Raw genomic sequence first — 20,743 nt, forward strand, 5'->3', positions numbered from 1 at the left:
ACATTAGGAACTCCTCACTTGAAATTTTAATAAAAATATTCAGTTCTTATTTATGATTAAATTAAACTAATATTTTATACTATAATGGAAGAAAATTGAGAAAACATACAATTATACATACAGCTCATAAGTGAGCTATTACAAAAATGTTTAAGACAATTTTGTAAGTTTTATCTTGTCAATATTTTTGTCAAGGAATGGTATCTGAAAAGAAGCAAAAATTCACTATCTTTGAAAATACTTGAGGGAGTTCCCATCGTAACTCAGCAGAAACAAATCCTACTGGTATCCATGAGGATGCATGTTTTATCCCTGACTTTGCTCAGTGGATGGGGAATCTGGCTTTGCCATGAGCTATGATGTAGGTTGCAGATGCGGCTTGGATCCAACATTGTGGCATAGGCTGGCAGCTGTAGCTCCCATTCAGCCCCTGCCCTGGGAACCTCCATAGCCTGCAGCTGTGGCCCTAAAAAGCAAAAAGAAAAGAAAAAAGAAAACAAAAAGAAAATACTTGAGATGAAAAATTTACACATGGTATTATAAAAAGAAATTGAAAATTTTCTCTATCTTAAAGAATTACCCTAAGCTTACCCAATACATCAATGCTTATAAAGAAAAACTTTTCCCAGTTAAAAATAATATGGCCTGTGTAGATATCTGTCAACATGCCAACAATCTAGAGTGTATTGAAAACACTTTTGGAGTTCATGTCATGATGCAGTGGAAACAAATCTGACTAGTATCCGGAGGATGCAGGTTCGATCTCAGGCCTCACTCAGTGGGTTAAGGATCTAGTGTTGCCATGAGCTGTGGTGCAGGTCACTGATGTGGCCCGGATGCCATGTTGCTGTGGCTGTAGGCCAACGGCTGCAGCTCTTATTGGACCCCTAGCTGGGAACTTCCATGAGCTGAAGATGCGGTCTTAAAAAGCAAAAAAATAAATAAATAAATAAATAAAAAATAAAAAATTAAAACTACATTGGCTTTTAGTTATAATGTAAAATAATACGTTTACTTTTATTTTAGTCATAAATAACATAAAACAATATTTATATGTTTTTTCTTTCTTTTTCTCCTTAATTTTGGTGATTCCCAAGTCTTAGAATTCTATTTCAAACTAGACTTTTATATAATCTTTTATAATCTTTGGATATTAAGTCAGTTTTCTGTATAGGTAACATTAACCTCTTCCACTTAACATGCCTTTTGATTATAAAAAAATACATAGGTCAGTGATCTTATTCCCACTTGTGTCCACATATTGGAACACAGGAATCACTGAAGGTATGGAGGTGTTGTGTCTCTTATTAAAATGCATCTCCAATATCGAGCATACTTAGCTCATGATGGATACACAATCATCTGGTAAAATAAATGAGTAAAAATGTATTTTTAAATGTATTTTTATAGAGGAGTTCCCATCATGGCTCATCGGTTAACAACCCGACTAGCATCCATGAGGATTTGGGTTTGATCCCTGGCCTCACTCAGTGGGTTAAGGATCCGGCGTTGCTGTGAGCTGTGGTGTAGGTCGAAGATGCGGCTTGAATCTTGTATTGCTCTGGCTGTGGTATAGGTCAGCGGCTGCAACTCCAGTTGGACCCCTAGCCTGGGAACCTCCATATGCCCTAAAAAGAGAGAAAAAAAAAGTATTTTTATATAAAGTACTTGGAGGTATATTACACGAGTAGCTTTAAGATTTCTTTTGTATCCCATACATTAAGCAGCCTTGTTTCCCTCCAGAGCTGATAGGAATTTCTTTGTCATACTGCCATCTACTTTAACCTGACTCACCATATCATTAGATATATCCTTAGAAACATAATGAAATTCTAAAGATAGCCACATTACTGAGGAGCTGGCAGAGTGTAGGCCTAGTAATGATGTTGAACATTCTTTATAAAATTGATGGATCTTGTACAAAGCAAGGACTCAATCAAGGGCAAAATTCTCCAGGGTGAAATCCACCTCTAGGTTACCATCTGCATTTCAAATATTTTCTGATTGATTTGATTCTGAATGGGCTTCCCTTCCAGGTTAAATATTCCTATTACCCAGCTTGATTTCCTTATCGATAGTGAAGTGGAGAATATAGTGTCATTTCTTAGTCAATACAAAAATATGAGGCAATAAAGCTGGAAGAGAAGATTGTAAGGCTTTGTGAATACCAAATGTGGACTATGACCTTGTTGAAGTCTCCTGACATATTGCAAAAAAATATATAACTGCTCTTAGACAAACTACACTGTGAGTAGTAAGATCTACTGGTCTTTAAAAGTTATCTCAAAGTTAATATTTTCATTGAATTATATAATATAATTGTGTTAGAATAAAACTTTAAGATTTTTCTAATACTAAATCAGACAGGTAAAATATTACTATGTCAGTTTCACTGATGAGGCAGCTAAAATTCAGGGAACTAATGCAATCTGATCAGTGTTCCTTTCTTACTACAGTGTAGACTATACTACAAGTCTCCTGCTTTTTATAGTATTGATTATCCATTGTATAAAATATAAGGTTTTCCTTTTTTGAAAGGTCTTGAAATAAAAGAGTTTTTAACCAAAGAGTCAACTTTTTTTGGGGGGGGGGGTCTTTTTAGAGCCACACTAGTGGCATATGGAGGTTCCCAGGCTAGGGGTCCAATCAGAGCTATAGCCACTGGCCTACACCACAGTCACAGCAATGCCAGTTCCAAGCCGAATCTGTGACCTACACCACAGCTCACAGCAGTGTTGGATCCTTAACCCAATGAGCGAGGCCAGGGATCGAACTTGCGTCTTCATGGATACTATTAGGATTCGTTAACTGCTAAGTCATGACGGGAACTCCAAGAGTCAACTTTGTGAACAAAAAGGACAACAAGATCTTATGCTTGGTTTAAGGGTATTTATTCTTTTTTATATGAAGCAATGCCAGAGGAAAACTGGAATGTTAATTTGTCCAAGGTCATGGAGAATTCAGATATTATCTCTGGATTATAATCCATATTATAGTTGAAACCTATACTGTACTAGTCAGGACTGTGAAACCTGTATTAGGTGAAGTGCACATTTCCAATTAAATTACACTCTCAATTAGATGAAAACAAATGTAGAAGTCAGAAGTATATTTACAGTACTGATAAGTTATAAAACTGATGAAAACTCAGTTTCTGTAGTATTTAGTCATTTTCTGTGGTATTTAGTGCAATATGTATGTTATGAAAACAACCCCAGATTATCCAGAATTAAAGCAAATTAAAATGTGATATAAATGTTGTATTGCAGACTTGGAATAAAAGTTTCCCAGTGTCAAACAAATACACAATTATAAATAAACCTTGGGTACACTGAAATGACTAATTGCAGTTTTGTTCATTCATTCACTCATTTATTTCCTTAAAACTATTTTTAACTATTATGAAAGATTCTCTTTAATTTGTTATGTATAAGGAAAATTTATTTCTAGGGTACAGCAAAACTTGATTTGATAAGGTCCTATGTTACTTAACAATAAATGTATTTAAATTTTTCAGTGGATTTAGACTGTTGGTGAAGATTGAAAGGAATTTCTATGTAATACTAATGTAAACTTTCTCAACTTGAGCATAAATTCTCTTTTTAATTACATGAAAAGACAGGCACTTATATATAATAATCATAAGAATAAACATATTTTGAAAAGTTATTTTTACTATCTACAGTAAAATAGATAGTAAAAATATCTATTTTATGTATCTTTTTTCACATTTTCAGTCATGAGAATTATTAAGAAAAAATTGTTGTGGATATGTTTTTTTGGTGGAATAAAAAAGTTCCATTTTAAAGCAAAAAATTATTATTATAAATTTTCTAACTTCTTATGACAAGCTACAAAATTTTATTTTGTTAAAAAATGCTATCATACAAGGTAAAATCACTTGCATTAAATAATAAAGTAAAAAGTATAAGATTTTATAGTTTTGCTAATGTTCATTTTATTTCTTATGTTAGTAATTTTACATTCTATGGTGAATTTATTTCCAACAAAATCATCTGTATCTAGGTATCATATTAAATTGGAAACAGATTTGTGATAAGAAATTTTTACTTTAAATGGAATAATATTTACTTATTTGATATTACTGGTATCAATAGCATAAGAAAATTTATACATAGGTGAAATTTAGTACTTTTTTACATTTTTCTTTCAAAAACTGAAACTTAAAGGATTTTATAATTTCACAAGTGCTTTCAATATGGTAAATTGAGAACCTATTAGATATGCAAGGAAATTGGCAGTTGAATGGAATGGTCTGAAGCTCAGGAGAAACATTAAGACTATATATAAATTAGAGAAGCCTTAAACTAAAAACAGGATTTAAGACCATGGGATCAGATGAAGTTATCCAAGGAGAAATTATAGAAACATGGGAGCAGAACCGTAAGGACTAATCCCTGAGGTGCCACAGTTCTCAGTCATTGGGTTAATGAGATAGAGATGGCAAAATGTAGCAAAAGGAGCAGCAAACAAGCTAGAAAGAGAACTAGCAACCTAATGATGAGAAGCCAAGAAAAAAGTTCTGGAACGAGTGTTGCTGAGATGGTTCTGAGAAGAGAAGGCACAAGTCCATGAGTTTTTCTGTGGAAAGGTTCATTTGCTCATATGGTATTTGTCTTTTATATCTGGAATCTAATTTATGGCACAAATGAACCTTTCCACAGAAAAGAACTCATGGACTTGGACAACAGATTTGTGGTTGCTAAGGGGGAGGGGAGGGAGTGGGATAGACTGGGAGTCTAGAGTTAATAGATGTAAGCTATTGCCTTTGAAATGGGTAAGTAATGAGATCCTGCTTTATAGCACAGGGAATTATATCCAGTCACTTGTGATGGAACATGATGGAGGATTATGTGAGGAAAAAATATATATATATATATATATGACTGGGTCACTTTGCTGTACAATAGAAATTGACAGAACACTATAAATTAACTGTAATGGAAAAAAATAAAAATCATAAAAAAAGAAGGCACAAAGTTACCATTGGATCTGGCAACCTAGCTTTAACAAGAACAGTTTAGTAAATATGTCTAATGTCATGGCTGATGAAAGTGGAGACATTTGTATAGGTATCTCCCTTAGGACAGATGCGTAATAGTTTTCCTACTAAAGAAAGGAAGGAAATGAGAAAAATAATTGGAAGGGAATGCAAATGTAATTAGGGTTTTGTTTATTTAAGATGGAAGTTATAAGCCACATTTGTATACTATACAGAAGGAAAAACTGGTGATTGAGAAGAGATGAAAAATGTTTAGGAATGAAGTCCTTGCTAAGTAAAGAAGGTTTAATACCATCAGCACAATAACTAGGATTAGTATTCAGAGAGCAAGGAAACCCTTTCCGTTGCAACAGAAGATGGAGCAGAGAAAAAAGGTGTGGACACTGGTGGACTGTGAGATTTGGCGAAGGTGCACCTATCTTATTGCTTCCACTCTCTTCATGAACTATAAGGACAGAGAAATCAGAAAAAAGAGAGGACAGGAAAAAGAAAGGATGAAAACAACAGTTGGAGAGGGAAATGTTCTTGTTACTGTTAATTACTTAAAGAATATCATTTGACACATATATGGTTAAAATTGGTATAGGACAGTTTAAATTTTATTTTTCTTACTTCTAATAATACTTATAAAAATAATCTTGAGTCTTTTTTATTTGCTGTCCCTTATGATGAACTATCAGGAGCAAGAATTGTTTTGTGTGTAGTGAAGTGTTACAAACTGCTCTTGCCTTTCCGTGTCAAACTTTTTTGCCTTATTCTTTTATTAATAAACAACTGTCAGAGCTCCATTAATAGGAAATGACCTTTTATTGTTTTATCTGGTAATGGAATTGGTTTGTGCTGAGACAACATACTGTAATGGTTAACAGCCCTGCTGCTTCTTGAGTTCAAAATCCAGCTCTGCTAAGAGCAAGCAATTAACATCATGGAGAATTATTTTATCCATTTAAAATAAGGATAATACTTTAAATAAGGATTTATTAATAATAAGGATTTGTGTTTTAGCCTAAAAGAATAGACTTAACTTCTAGTCAAGTATTTTGAATACTAAATGCTTTCAATAGAGACAATACTAATCATTATCATTATTTATTTGGTATTTATTCTAAATTAATTGACCTTCATGTTGAACAACAACATCTCTTTCTTAGATACACAGACTTTATTCAGTTTGACACAATATGATACCATGGAATCAGGTGACTATCAATGCAACTTATAAGTAAGAAATTAGTATACTTAAAGCTAACTTATGTAAGTTTTTTGGACTATTTCAATCAGAAAAATAGTCAGGTAGACAGTTGCTCTTCTGATATTAAAATGACATTTAAAGATTAATAACATTTTAAAAATTTTAACTGATGTCATTATATCACTTGAGCTTTATGCTATAGTTCACATTTTTAACGCTTTTTATTATGAAGACTCTCTTACTTTTACTTAAGAAAAGTTCCTCGGTTATGGTATCAGGTCTGCATAGGACACTACAGTCACCTTGAGTAACTATGTGATGTTGGTGGGTTTCTCGTCTTTTTTAGGCCTAAATTTTCTCATTGGAAAATTAGGGATAATAATAGTAACCCAGATTTCTTGTGAATTAAATGAGATATAGCTTATAGCGCAAGTGTTTAAAAAATAGTATGTGATCTTACATGTTGACAATATTGTCTATTCACATACTTTTCTATTTATATACCTTTTCCCTGTGACTATTACCATTACACTGTGGCAAGGATATTATTTTTTAATATATACTTTTTTAGTTTATATATCTTTAAAATAGTTGATAAAATACTTAATTGGAAAAAACTCCTCATTTTATAAATACATCTTGTATATTATTCCAGAATGGAAGAGAATAGAGAGTCATAGAGGTCTACTTAAAATATATATAACAACAAAAATAAAAAACAAATAAGAATTATATATTTTAAGAATTATATGTTGCATGGAAATAATAAAGTAAAATTTCTTAATCTATGTTTACATATGAGACTAATACTTAACTTCTAGCATTATCTAATTGTTTTTAAATTGCACTAATTAGGTGAGATTATTTCAGTACTAATATCTAAGGAGCTATAGCATGGTTTTTAAAATGGTTATTTATTTTCTTAAATGGTTATAGTGTCTATTTAATACAGAAAACAAGATTTTTTTTTTTGTCTTTTTAGGGCCACACCCGCAGCATATGGAACTTCCCAGGCTAGGGATCCAATCCGAGCTGTAGCTGCTGGCCTACACCACAGCCACAGCAACGTGGGATCCGAGCCACGTCTGCTACCTATACCAGAACTCACAGCAGCACTGGATCCTTAACCCAAAGAACAAGGCCAGGGATCGAACCCCCGTCCTCATGGATGTTAGCCAGGTTTTTTTTGTTTGTTTGTTTTTCAGAAAACAAGAATTATTGATGCCAAAATTATTAGAATTTTTCCTACACACATTGTATAACCAATATAAAATTTAAACTTTTGAGTAAGTAGAAAAAGTAGACAATAGCATTCACAGCAAATATTTGTTTTCATGTGTATTTAACTGATTACTTTTAGAACTCAGGTAATTCCAAGAAAAAAAAATTATTTGGTCTTTTACTAAATCCCATCATTCTATATTTTACCTTGAAATCCTAGTCCTAATTTATTTACTACTTGAGAGAAAAAGGTAGAGAACAGTTTTACCACCTCTCTTCCTTCAACTCAACCAGACTCAAAGGCAAATGAATATTTTCATGTATTATATATTAGCTGTCAAGTTTTAGCCTTCATATTTTAGCTATTTGGTTTCATTTTAAATCTTAAAGCACATTAGCTGTGGCAGTAGTGCAAAAAACACCTTTTTTCCTTCGAACCCTGCTAAGGCACCATTATACTGACTGCTTTCATGTCAGTGTTTTCATAACATTGTTATATGTTTGTTTTTCCTTTTGAGAATGTTTATAGTAAGCTTCAAGCTTTTTGCAGACAGAGTCTAGCACAATAGGAAGCCTCAACAAGGATAAAAACAATAACAACAAAAGAAATTGTTTCATGATCTTTTATATCATTCTACTTTTCAGTTTGAAAGTTGTAGCACATTTTCCATTTATATCACTTATTTCCAATAAAAATATTCTAAGTGTAAATCTTGTATGTACAACATCCCACTCCACTTATATATTATAAAACCAATCATAGATCACTTTGTGGAACCCATCCCAGAGCAATTCAAGAAAAGCTTAATGACTGATTTTATCACAAAAGTGTTTATAATAAAATATCTTTGATATTGGAAGACTGTAATTGCTAGGCCTGTGATGCCTGATGGATGTTCTGTAAGAAACACTAATGGGTATTACAGAACAAATCCACTTGGTAATTGTAACCCTGTCCCTACCCCGCTTCCCTCAGTATCTCCAATATAAGTTTGATTGTTGTTTTGTAAATGGCTGAAAACAACTTTGTCAAAAATAACTCAAAATAAACACTATTGAATTTTTTTTTCTTTTTTTTGTCTTTTTTGCTATTTCTTGGGCCGCTCCCGCGGCATATGGAGATTCCCAGGCCAGGGGTCAAATCGGAGCTGTAGCCACGGGCCTACACCAGAACCACAGCAACGTGGGATCCGAGCCGCGTCTGCAACCTACACCACAGCTCACGGCAACGCCGGATCGTCAACCCACTGAGCAAGTGCAGGGATCGAACCCGCAACCTCATGGTTCCTAGTCGGATTCGTTAACCACTGCGCCACGACGGGAACTCCACGATTGAATATTTTTAAGGTGGATTCAAATTTATGAGCACTGTGGTTTTTCTATTTATGGATATAATCTCTATTTTTCATATTTTATGGGTTTTATTATATTTAACTGAGAAAGGAATTGTATCTCTAAGAGTTAACAGGTAGAAGGTCTAGTGTAACATTTAAGGGTTTGATAGGATGTCTGTCTTTCACTGACTAACTTCATATACTATGATAATAACTAGGTCCATCCATATTGATGCAAATGGCATTATTTCATGTGTTTTTATGGCTGAGTAATATTCCATTGTATGTATGCATCACATCCTCTTTGTGTGTGTGTGTTCTTTATTATTATTTTTTAATAGATGTACCCAATACAATTTTTATTACACATACATGTACACATTCTATTTTCTCACATTATTATGTTCCATCATAAGTGACTAGACATAGTTCCCAGTGCTACATAGCAAGATCTCATAGCTAATCCATCCCAAAGGCAACATTCTGCATTTATTTACTCCAAGCTCCTAGTCTCTCCCATTCCCTCCCCCACCCCCCTTGGCAACCACAAGTCTATTCTCCAAGTCTGTGATTTTCTTTTCTGTGGAAAGATTCAGTTGTGGCTTATATTAGATTCCAAATATAAGTGATGTCATATAGTATTTGTCTTTCTCTTTCTGACTTACTTCACTCAGGATGAGAGACTCTAGTTCCATCCATGTTGCTGCAAATGGCATGATTTTGTTCTTTTTTATGGCTGAGTAGTATTCCATTGTGTATTATACCACTTCTTCCTAATCCAATCACTTGTCAATGGACATTTGGGTTGTTTCCATGTCTTGGCTATTGTGAATAGAGCTTCAGTGAACATGCAGGTGCACGTGTCTTTTTTAAGGAGAGTTTTGTCTGGCTATATACCCAAGAGTGGGATTGCTGGGTTATATGGTACTTCTTTGTATAGATTTCTAAGGTATCTCCATACTGATCTCCATAGTGGTTGTACCAGCTTACATTCCTACCAACAGTGCAGGAGGGTTCCCTTTTCTCCACAGCCCCTCCAGCATTTATTCTTGGGTGGACTTCTTAATGATGGCCATTCTGACTGGTGTGAGGTGGTATCTCGTGGTAGTTTTGATTTGCATTTCTCTTGTAATCAATGATGTTGAGCATTTTTTCATGTGCTTGTTGGCCATCTGTACATCTTCCTTGGAGAAATGTCTATTCAGGTCTTTTGCCCATTTTTCCATTGGGTTGTTGGCTTTTTTGCTGTTGAGTTGTAGAAGTTGTTTGTATATTTTAAAGATTAAGCCCCTGTCAGTTGCATCATTTGAAAATATTTTCTCCCATTCTGAAAGTTGTCTTTTTGTTTTCTTTTTGGTTTCCTTTGCTGTGCAAAACCTGGTCAGTTTGATTAGGTCCCATTGGTTTATTCTTGCTTTTATTTCTGTTACTTTGGGAGATTGACCTGAGAAAACATTTGTAAGGTTGATGTCAGAGAATGTTTTGCCTATGTTCTCTTCCAGGAGTTTTCAGACATATAGACCAGTGGAACAGAATAGAGAACCCAGAAATAAAACCCAGATACCTATGGTCAGTTAATCTTTGGCAAAGGAGGCAAGAACATACAATGGGAAAAAGACAGTCTTTTTAGCAAGCATTGCTGGGAAACCTGAACAGCTTCATGGAAATCAATGAAGCTAGAGCATACCCTCACACCATACACAAAAATAAACTCAAAATTGCTTAAAGACTTAAATATAAGACAAGATGCCATCAAATTCTTGGAAGAGATCATACACATCCTCTTTATCTATTCTTGTGTCAGTGGAGGACTTCCCATGTGGTTCAGTGTCATTTAGGGCATTTAGGTTGCTAAATGCCCATGTCAGTGGGCATTTAGGTTGCTTCCATGTCTTGGCTGTTGTAAATAATTGCTGCAATGAACATTGGGGTGCATGTATCTTTTTGAATTATGATTTTCTCTGGATAGATTCCTGGAAGTGGGATTGCTGGATCATATGGTAGTTCTGTTTTAAAATTTTTTTTGGAACCTCCATACTGTTTTCCATAGTGGTTGGACCAATTTATATTCCCACAACAGTATAAAAGGATTCCCTTTTCACTGTACCCTCTCTAGCAAAAGTTTGTGGACTTTTTGATTATGGCAATACTGGCTGACGTATAACTGATAGTAGTTTTGAGTTGCATTTCTCTAATAATTAGTGATGTTGAGTATCTTTTCATGTGTTTTTTGGCCATCTGTCTTTCTTAATATTGAGCTACAGGATGTATTTATTTTGGAGTGTAATCCCTGGTCAATTGCTTCATTTGAAAAATGTCTTCTCCCATTCTGTGGGTTGTCTTTTTTTTTTTGTTTATGGTTTCCTTTGCTGTGCAAAATCTTTTAAGTTTAATGAAGTCTCATTTGTTTATTTTTGGTTTTCTTTTCATTACCCTAGGAAGTGGATCTGAGAAGATATTGCTATGGTTTATGTCAGAGAATATTCTGCCTATATTTTCCTCTAAGAGTTTTATAGTATTGGGTCATATTTAGGTCTTTCTTTAATCTGTTTTAGTTTATTTTTGTGTATGGTGTTAGTGTTCTAATTTCATTCTTTTTTTTTTTTTCTTTTTAGGGCCACACCTGCGGCATTTGAAGGTTTATGGGCTAGGGGTCTAATCAGAGCTACAGCTGCTGACCTACGCCACAGGCCCAGCAATGCCGGATCTGAGCCGTGTCTGTGACCTACACCAAAGCTCACAGAAATGCCGGATCCTTAACCAACTGAGAAAGGCCAGGGATTGAACCTGCAACATAATGGGTTCCTGGTCAGATTTGTTTCTACTGAACCATGATGGGAACTCCTCTAATTTCATTGTTTTACATGTAACTTTCCAGTTTTCCCAGCACAATTTATTGAAGAGACTTTCTTTTCTCCATTGTTTATCCTTGTCTCCTTTTTCATAATTAGTTAACCATAAGTGTTTGGATTTATTTCTGGGCTTTCTATTTTGTTCCCTTGATCTATATTTCTCTTTTTGTGCCAGTACCATACTGTTTTGATGGCTAAAGCTATGTAGTATAGTTTGAAGTCAGGTAGCCTGATTCTTTCAGCTCCATTTTTTTCCCCCACAGGATTGCTTTGGCTATTCAGGGTCTTTTGTGTTTCCAAACAAATTTTAACATGTTTTGTTCTAGTTCTGTGAAAAATACCATTGGTAATTTGATAGGGATTGTGTTGAATCAGTAGATTGCCTTGGGTAGTATAGTCATTTTGACACTATTAATTCTTCCAATCCAAGATCATGGTGTATGTATCTTTCCATCTATTTGTGTCATCTTTGATTTCTTTCATCAGCATCTTATAGTTTTCAGAATACAGGTATTTTGTCTTTTTAGGTAGGTTTATTCCTAGGTATTTTATTCTTCCTAGTGATGATAAATGGAATTGTTTCCTTAATTTCTCTTTCTTATCTTTCCTTGTTAGTATATAGAAATGCAATCAATTTCTTTGTATTAATTTTGTATCCTGCAAGTTTACCAAATTCATTAATGAACTCTTAACAGTTTTCTGGTAGCATCTTTAGGATTTTCTATGTATAGTATCATGTAATCTGCAGTGATAGTTTTACTTCTTCCTTTCCAATTTGGATTATTTTTATTTCTTTCCTATCTCTGATTTCCATGGGTAAATCTTCCAAAACTATGTTGAATAAAAGTGGAGAGAGATCTCCTTGTCTATTTCCCGATCTTAGTGAGAATTCTTTCAGATTTTCACTGTAAAGAATGAGGTTAGCTGTGGGTTTGTTATATATGACCTTTATTATGTTGAAGTAGGTTCTCTCTATGCCTACTTTCTGCAGGGTTTTTATCAGAAATGACTGTTGGATTTTGTCAAAAGCTTTTTCTGCATATATAAAATGATCATATGGTTTTCTTCTTCAATTTGTTAATGTGGTGTATCACATTGATTCATTTGTAGACACTGAAAAATTCTAGAATACTTGGGATAATCTCCACTTGATCATGGTATATGATCCTTTTAATGTATTATTGGATTTAGTCGTTGAGGATTTTTGCATTGTGGTCATCGGTGATATTGGTCTGATATATCTTTTTTTGTGGTATCTTTTTCTGATTTTGGTATCAGGGTGATAAGTGTCCCTTTCTCTGCGATTTTTTGGAATAGTTGCAGAAGGATAGGTGTTAGCTCTTCTCTCAATGTTTGATAGAATTCATGTGTGAAGCCATCTGGCCCTGGAATTTTGTTCGTAGTTGTGATTGGTCCATTCATCTTTTCTATTTCATCTTGGTTTAGTCTTGGAAGATTGTACTTTTCTGAGAATTTGTCCCTTTCTCCTAGGTTTTCCATTTTATTGGCTTATAGTTGCATATAGTAGTGTCTTATGATCCTTTGTATTTCTGTGATGTCCATTGTTACTTCTCCTTTTTCATTTCTAATTTTATTGATTTTTTTTATTGATAAGTCTGGCTAAGGGTTTATCAACTTTGTTGATCTTTTCAAAGAACCAGCTTTTGGTTTCATTGATCTTTTCATATAGGTGTTAATTCTTTTCTATATGTTGGCTAGAATTCAGCCGTGAAGCCATCTGGTCCTAGACTTTGTTTGTTGGATGTTTTTTAATCATAGTTTCAATTTCAGTACCTGTGCTTGGTCTGTTCATCTTTTCTATTTCTTCCTGGTTCAGTTTTGAAAGATTGTACTTTAATAAGAATTTTTCCATTTCTTCTATAGTGACTATTTTTTTTTTGGCATATGCTTGCTTGTAGTAGTCTCTTATGATACTTTATATTTCTGTGATGTCCATTGTTAACTTCTTTTTCATTTCTAATTCTATTAATTTTAGCCCTCTCCCTTTTTTTCTTGATGAGTCTAAGGGCTTATCAATTTTGTTGATCATTTCAAAGAATTAGCTTTTTTAATTGATCTTTTCTATTGTTTTCTTTGTTTCTATTTAATGCATTTCTGATTTATTCTTTATGATTTCTTTCCTTCTACTAATTCTGGGCTTTTTCTGTTCTTCCTTCCCTAGACGTTTTATGCTTAAGATTAGGTTTTGTTTTTGTTTTTGTTTTTGTTTCTTCCACCTAGAGAAGTTCCTTTAGTATTTGTTGTAAAGCTGGTTTGATGGTGCTGAATTCTCTTAGCTTTTGCTTATCTGTAAAGCTTTTGAGTTCTCCTTCAAATGTGAATGAGAGTTTTGCTGGGTAAATTATGCTTAGTTTTATTATTTTTTGTTTTTTTGTTTTTGTTTTCCCTCTTTCAACACTTTAAGTATATTTTGCCTAGTGAAATTAAAACAAAAAAAAGTTTTTTTTTTCTCTTTTTGCCTTTTCTAGGACTGCTCCCTCGGCATATGGAAGTTCCCAGGCTAGTGGTCTAATCAGAGCAGTCGTCGGCCGGCCTATGCCAGAGCCACAGCAACACAAGATATGAGAGGCATCTGTGACCTACACCATAGCTCATGGCAATGCTGGATCCTTAACCCACTGAGCAAGGCCAGGGATCGAACCTGCAACCTCATGGTTCCTAGTCGGATTTGTTAACCACTGAACCACACAGGAACTCCAAAACACTAAATTTTTATATTGAATCTTCATATTTTATATATTGGAATTAAAAAAAATACAAAAAACAAAAACATATAAAGTTTCAAATGAGCCAGAAGGTACACAGATAATTCTAGACTTCTGTAGAAAATGGGGCAGATGATATGGAAAATACTTATTAAATGGATTTAAAAAAAAAAAGGCACAAAACCAGGGCAGGCCTTGAGCCAGTTCAGATTTAGCCATATTTTTCTTTACACTTATTTGCGCTTATACCTATGTGCCACTGCAATATTCTAAATCATCAAACATCAATTAATTACATTTACTGTAACTATACTCATAAAAGCAGAGAAGAAAATGTACAGAAAAATATTTTCAGTGGAAAAGAGACTGAAACAATGAAGTTTTCATGTGTTTACTACACAGTTAACCTAAAAAAAAAAATGCCAATTAAATCATAATGCCACATTCCAGTTAGTCAGAATTTGACTAAATCTCTTATAAAGAGAATCATGTAAAGAGGAAATGGCAGAATACCACAGACTTACTGTGTAACTTCTTGTTTTATTGTGATTCTTAGACCTATTGAATGGGCGTTATTTATTGGAATTATCAGAAAGGCTATATTATGTCAAATGTTGTTCTGTAGAAAAATTTAAAATATTGAACAGCATTACACCGAAATTATAGAAAACATGAAAATCCAAAATAGAAAATAGTCAAGAGTTTTGAGATAGGCTGTTATAAAATTCCTTTTGTAGATAAGACTTTAGCCATTCTCATAATTCTAGAAAAAGTGGAACACTAAACTTAAAGTCTGAAATCTGAAAAATCTGAAGTCTGTTTAGTTTTTTATCTGCCTATTTTTTCTTTGTATTCCTAGCACCTAGCACAATGCCTGGATTATTAAGTTAGTAAGTTAATGAATGTGTGAATACCAGTTATGTGTCTGTAATATAGCAATTTGTGTCATTACTTTAATATGCAATTTAAAAATAATTTGTACAAGTGCTGAATCCTATGTTTATGAATGTAGTTTAATAATAGCTTAAATGAAAATTTTAATAGATTCTTTGTCTTGATACTTAATTTTCACATGCTTTAGGACAAATCTACTTTGTGGTAATTGAAAATAATGTCTTTTTCCATTATCCTGAAGAATTGTATTTAGTTATAATATTATTAAATGTGTCATATACTGTGTATAAGAACAGTTATTATACAGTTCTATTGTTTAGAAGAACAGTTGCTTTCCTATGGTCTTATACTACTGTCCTCTTTTCTAATGAGTTTGTTAATTTTTTTTTACAGATGTAAGAAATGATAAAGAGAGATTCTATATACCTTTTAACCAGTTTCCTCTAATGACACTGTCTTGCATCACTCTAGCACAATATCAGAACCAGAAAATTGACATTAATACAATTCATGAAAATTATTTGGATTTCATTAGTTTTACTTATGGTCATCTGTATATTTATTTTATTTATATAGTTCTATGTAGATTTTGCCACCACCACACCACAGTCAAACTATAGTACAGTTCCATCGCAAGGATCTCTTGTTACTGTTTTATAGTCTGTCATCTCCTTCCATCCCTTTCCCCTACAGTTCTTGGTAACCGGTAATCTATTTGTCAACTTCATAATTTTGTCAGTTCAAGAATGTTATATAAATAAAGGTATACAGTATAAAGTATTTTGATGTTGTATTTTTTTATTCATCATAAGTCCCTTCAGATCCATCCAAGTTATCTTATGTATCATCCTCATTACTTTTTTTATTGCTGAGTAATATTCCCTGGTATGAATTTAGTTTAGTGGTTCACCTGTTGAAAGATAATTGATTTGTTTCTAGTTTTTAGCTATTAGAAATAAAACTCCTGTGAACATCCATGATCATGTTTTTATGTAAACATAGATTGTCATTTTTCTGGGATAAATGTGCAACAGTGCAATTACTGGGTTATGGTAAGCCCATGTGTAGTTTTGCAAGAAAGTGTCATCTTATGTCCAGCATGGTTGTACAATTGTACATTTCTAGCATCAATGTATGAGTAATTCAGTTTTTTTCAGAATCCTGCCAGCATTTGGTGTTACTACATTTCTTAATTTAGTTGATATATGTGTGTAGTAAAACTGACCATAGTTTTAATTTGCATTTCCTTAATGGCTAATATGTTAAACATCTTTCCATGTGCCATCTGCTATCCTCTTCATTGAAATGTTTTTGTCCATTTTGTGTCTTTTTTTTTGTTACAGTTGGGTTTTAAGGTTTTTTTTTTATATATTCTACATACATGTCCTTTGTGGAATATCTCCCATGCAAATATATTCTTCCAGTCTTCAGTTGCCTTTTCATCCTCTTTACAGTTTCTTTTATAGAGCATCAAAATAACAGATTTTGTGTATATTTATTATTTAGCTATTAAAACGTGATGTTCCTACTTGAAGCAAGTTAATACATAAATTATTTAAAAACAACTAAAAAGTATTGTACAGGTATTTAAGAATTAGCCCAAACATTTTTTAAATTGAAAATAGTTGACTTACAATGTTATATTAATTTCAAGTGTACAGCATAGTGATTCGGTATTTTTACAGTTTATACTATATATTTTTTTTAAAAAGGCTTATATTGTGTAGCACAGGGAATTATGTCTCAAGCATTTTTAAAGTTAATTCTCTGAAATACATATGTGGAAGCTTCTAAGATATAAGGTTGGGAACTTTGAAATTGATTTTGGATACCATCAAAACTAAAGGTTTATTTCTGCCTTTTCATAGGTTCTGTTGCCACTGCATGCCGTGACCCAGGGATTCCCATGAATGGGACTCGAAATGGGGATGGAAGAGAACCTGGGGACACTGTTGTTTTTCAGTGTGACCCAGGATATGAGCTTCAAGGAGAGGAAAGAATAACCTGCATTCAGGTAGAAAATCGATACTTCTGGCAACCCAGCCCACCAGTCTGTATAGGTATGAATTAATAATAATTAAAATTTTAAACGTATATGAAACAATGGTTAAAAACTAGTATCAATGTTATTAAGAAAGGTATTCTATATTAGGTTCTGTGTGGAAGTCTAAAATTTCATAGATCTAGGAACCTCCAAAAATGCATAAAATTGTAAATCATCATTATTTTTTCCTTGAGGAGAGTGTCTATAATTTCATTAGATTCTCAATAGTTCTAGTATTCTAAAAAATAATGTTAGGAATCAAAGTTCTTGAAAAATCTTAATGTTCTCTTATCTGCTATATAAATATAGTTATCTACTGCTTTTAAAAGGTAAAGAGTGGATTCAGAATCTGTATTTAAAGTGATCCAGGGGTTCACACAGTTGCACAGTGGATTAAGGGTCCCACTGTAACAGCTCAGGTTCTATCTCAGCCCACTAGAGTGAGTTAAGAATCTGGCATTGCTGTAGCCGTTGTGTAGGTCATAGCTGTGACTTAGATTTGATCCCTGGCCCGGGAACTTCCATATGCCATGGGTGCAGCAAAATAAATACATAAAATGGGTCATGTGGGGATTCCCTGGTCTTGTCACTGCTGTGGCTCAGAATTTGAGAACTGGCCCAGGAACTTCCACATGCCATAGCATGGCCAAAAAAAAAAAAGAAAAAAAAGCCATATTGATCTTGCTTCTATAATGGTTATTCCTTCTAAGAAAGAAGATTTTATCAGAACTTAAGTTTGAGTGCCAAAGCTTTGACTTTCCCTTCAATCCATGTATTCCAAAAGAACATGTTTTTATTCTGATGTTAAAGATTTACAACTGCTTGGTTCATACTTCCAACTGTCTGCCTTTTCTCTCCATGGTCTGTTCTTGAATCTCTAAGTTAGACTCTAGAAAATTAAGATACATATTATTTTTTTGCTGAGTCTGAGAAAAAGTTAGAGGGGTATACCACCTTTGAAATAAAAATAGTGAGAAAACCTGTTATATAATCTTTAAAAAAAATCTCATTATTAAGATTCTTAAATTAAACTAGTTTGGTTTCAAAACTTTAGCGAAGTATTTTGAAACTGATGTTGTCTTGAATATATAATACATTTTTGACCAAAGTATAGTCTTTCTTCTCAATATTATGCTTATATATTCTTTTCCTTAATATACTGTAAGCAACTTAAGGAAAGAGTCCATATATCTTGTTCTTATAGCTTGTAAATTTAGCACATTTAGGAAAGAAAGCCTTATTTTTGTTCACTTATAATGTAACCCATTAATATATTTGCAATAATCATTTCACAATGATTCACATGATAATAAAAAGAGGGTGTTTAGTACTTCTGTCAGAAGTGAACAAACCAGAGCACTCAATTATTCAGATTTATTTATCCAATTTTATGCTTCTTATGTAAGAGTTGCAAACTCAAATTCATTAGTCATTCAATAAGTCCTATTCATTGCTCTTGGCAGTGAGGATTTAGTAGTGAAACAAGACAGAAAATTTCCCTGTTACTGTGAACCTGCTTTCTAGTGAAATTAAAGCTAAACAAACAAACAAACAAACCTAAATTTTTATATTGAATCTTCATATTTTATATGTTGGAGTTAAAAAAAAAACACTTAATACAAAAAATAGAACACATCTAAAAGTTCAAATGAGCCAGAAAGAAGACAGATAATTATAGACTTCTGTAGAAAATGGGGCAGATGATATGGAAAATACTTATTAAAGGGATTTAAAAAAAAAGGCACAAGTTTCAAATGATGCAACCGACAAGGGCTTAATCTCTAGAATATATAAACAAGTTATACAACCCAACAGCAAAAAAGCCAATCAATCAATGGAAAAATGAGCAAAAGACCTGAATAGACATTTCTCCAAGGAAGATATACAGATGGCCAGCAAACACATGAAAAAATGCTCAACATCGTTGATTACAAGAGAAATGCAAATCAAAACTACCATGAGATACCACCTCACACCAGTCAGAATGGCCATCATTAAGAAGTCCACAAATAACAAGTGCTGGAGGGGCTGTGGAGAAAAGGGAACCCTCCTGCACGGCTGGTGGGAATGTAAACTGGTACAGCCACTATGGAGAACAGTTTGGAGATACCTTAGAAATCTATACATAGAACTTCCATATGACCCTGCAATCCCACTCTTGGGTATATATCCGGACAAAACTCTACTTCAAAGAGACACATGCACCCGCATGTTCATTGCAGCCCTATTCACAATAGCCAGGACATGGAAACAACCCACATGTCCATCAACAGATGATTGGATTAGGAAGAAGTGGTATATATACACAATGGAATACTTCTCAGCCATAAAAAAGAACGACATAATGCCATTTGCCAACATGGATGGAACTAGAGAATCTCATACTGAGTGAAATGAGCCAGAAAGACAAAGACAAATACCATATGATATCACTTATAACTGGAATGTAATATCCAGCCCAAATGAACATCTCCACAGAAAAGAAAATCATGGACTTGGATAAAAGACTTGTGGCTGCCTGATGGGAGGGGGAGGGAGTGGGAGGGATCGGGAGCTTGGGCTTATCAGACACAACTTAGAATAGATTTACAAGGAGATCCTGCTGAATAGCATTGAGAACTATATCTAGATACTCATGTTGCAACAGAACAAAGGGTGGGGAAAAAATGTAATTGTAATGTGTACATGTAAGGATAGATAACTTGATCCCCTTGCTGTACAGTGGGAAAATAAAAACAAGAAAAAAAAGGCACAAAACAAGGGCATACCTTTAGCCAATTCCTATTTAGCCATAATTTCCTTTACATTTGATTATTTTCATTTATACCTATGTTACTTTATATGTATCACTGCAATATTCTAAATCATCAAACATTGATTAATTTACACTACTGTAACTACACTCATAAAAGCAGAGAAGAAAATGTACAGAAAAATATTTTCAGTGGAAAAGAGACTGAAACAATGAAGTTTTCATGTGTTTACTACACAGTTAACCTAAAAAAAAAAATGCCAATTAAATCATAATGCCACATTCCAGTTAGTCAGAATTTGACTAAATCTCTTATAAAGAGAATCATGTAAAGAGGAAATGGCAGAATACCACAGACTTACTGTGTAACTTCTTGTTTTATTGTGATTCTTAGACCTATTGAATGGGCGTTATTTATTGGAATTATCAGAAAGGCTATATTATGTCAAATGTTGTTCTGTAGAAAAATTTAAAATATTGAACAGCATTACACCGAAATTATAGAAAACATGAAAATCCAAAATGGAAAATAGTCAAGAGTTTTGAGATAGGCTGTTATAAAATTCCTTTTGTAGATAAGACTTTAGCCATTCTCATAATTCTAGAAAATGCTGAACACTAAATTTACTTAAATTGAGAATATTGTGGGAAATTTTTGTAAGATTATGGTGCTGTGTATTATTTTTTGGTTGAAAAAGATAGCTT

General features: G+C 33.4%; 1 protein-coding gene across 2 annotated transcripts in view; it reads left to right on the plus strand.

Moving 5' to 3' along the window:
* Positions 1-20,743, plus strand: part of CSMD3 (CUB and Sushi multiple domains 3) — a 1,203,192-nt gene that overhangs the window by 891,434 nt on the left and 291,015 nt on the right. For both annotated transcript variants that reach the window (XM_047783389.1, XM_047783390.1), the window contains one exon: positions 17,111-17,302. In XM_047783389.1, the coding sequence (XP_047639345.1) occupies positions 17,111-17,302 (192 nt within the window). The remainder of the gene's footprint in view (positions 1-17,110; positions 17,303-20,743) is intronic.

Source organism: Phacochoerus africanus, chromosome 6 (assembly GCF_016906955.1).
Source record: "Phacochoerus africanus isolate WHEZ1 chromosome 6, ROS_Pafr_v1, whole genome shotgun sequence".
In the NCBI taxonomy this organism is placed as follows: domain Eukaryota; kingdom Metazoa; phylum Chordata; class Mammalia; order Artiodactyla; family Suidae; genus Phacochoerus; species Phacochoerus africanus.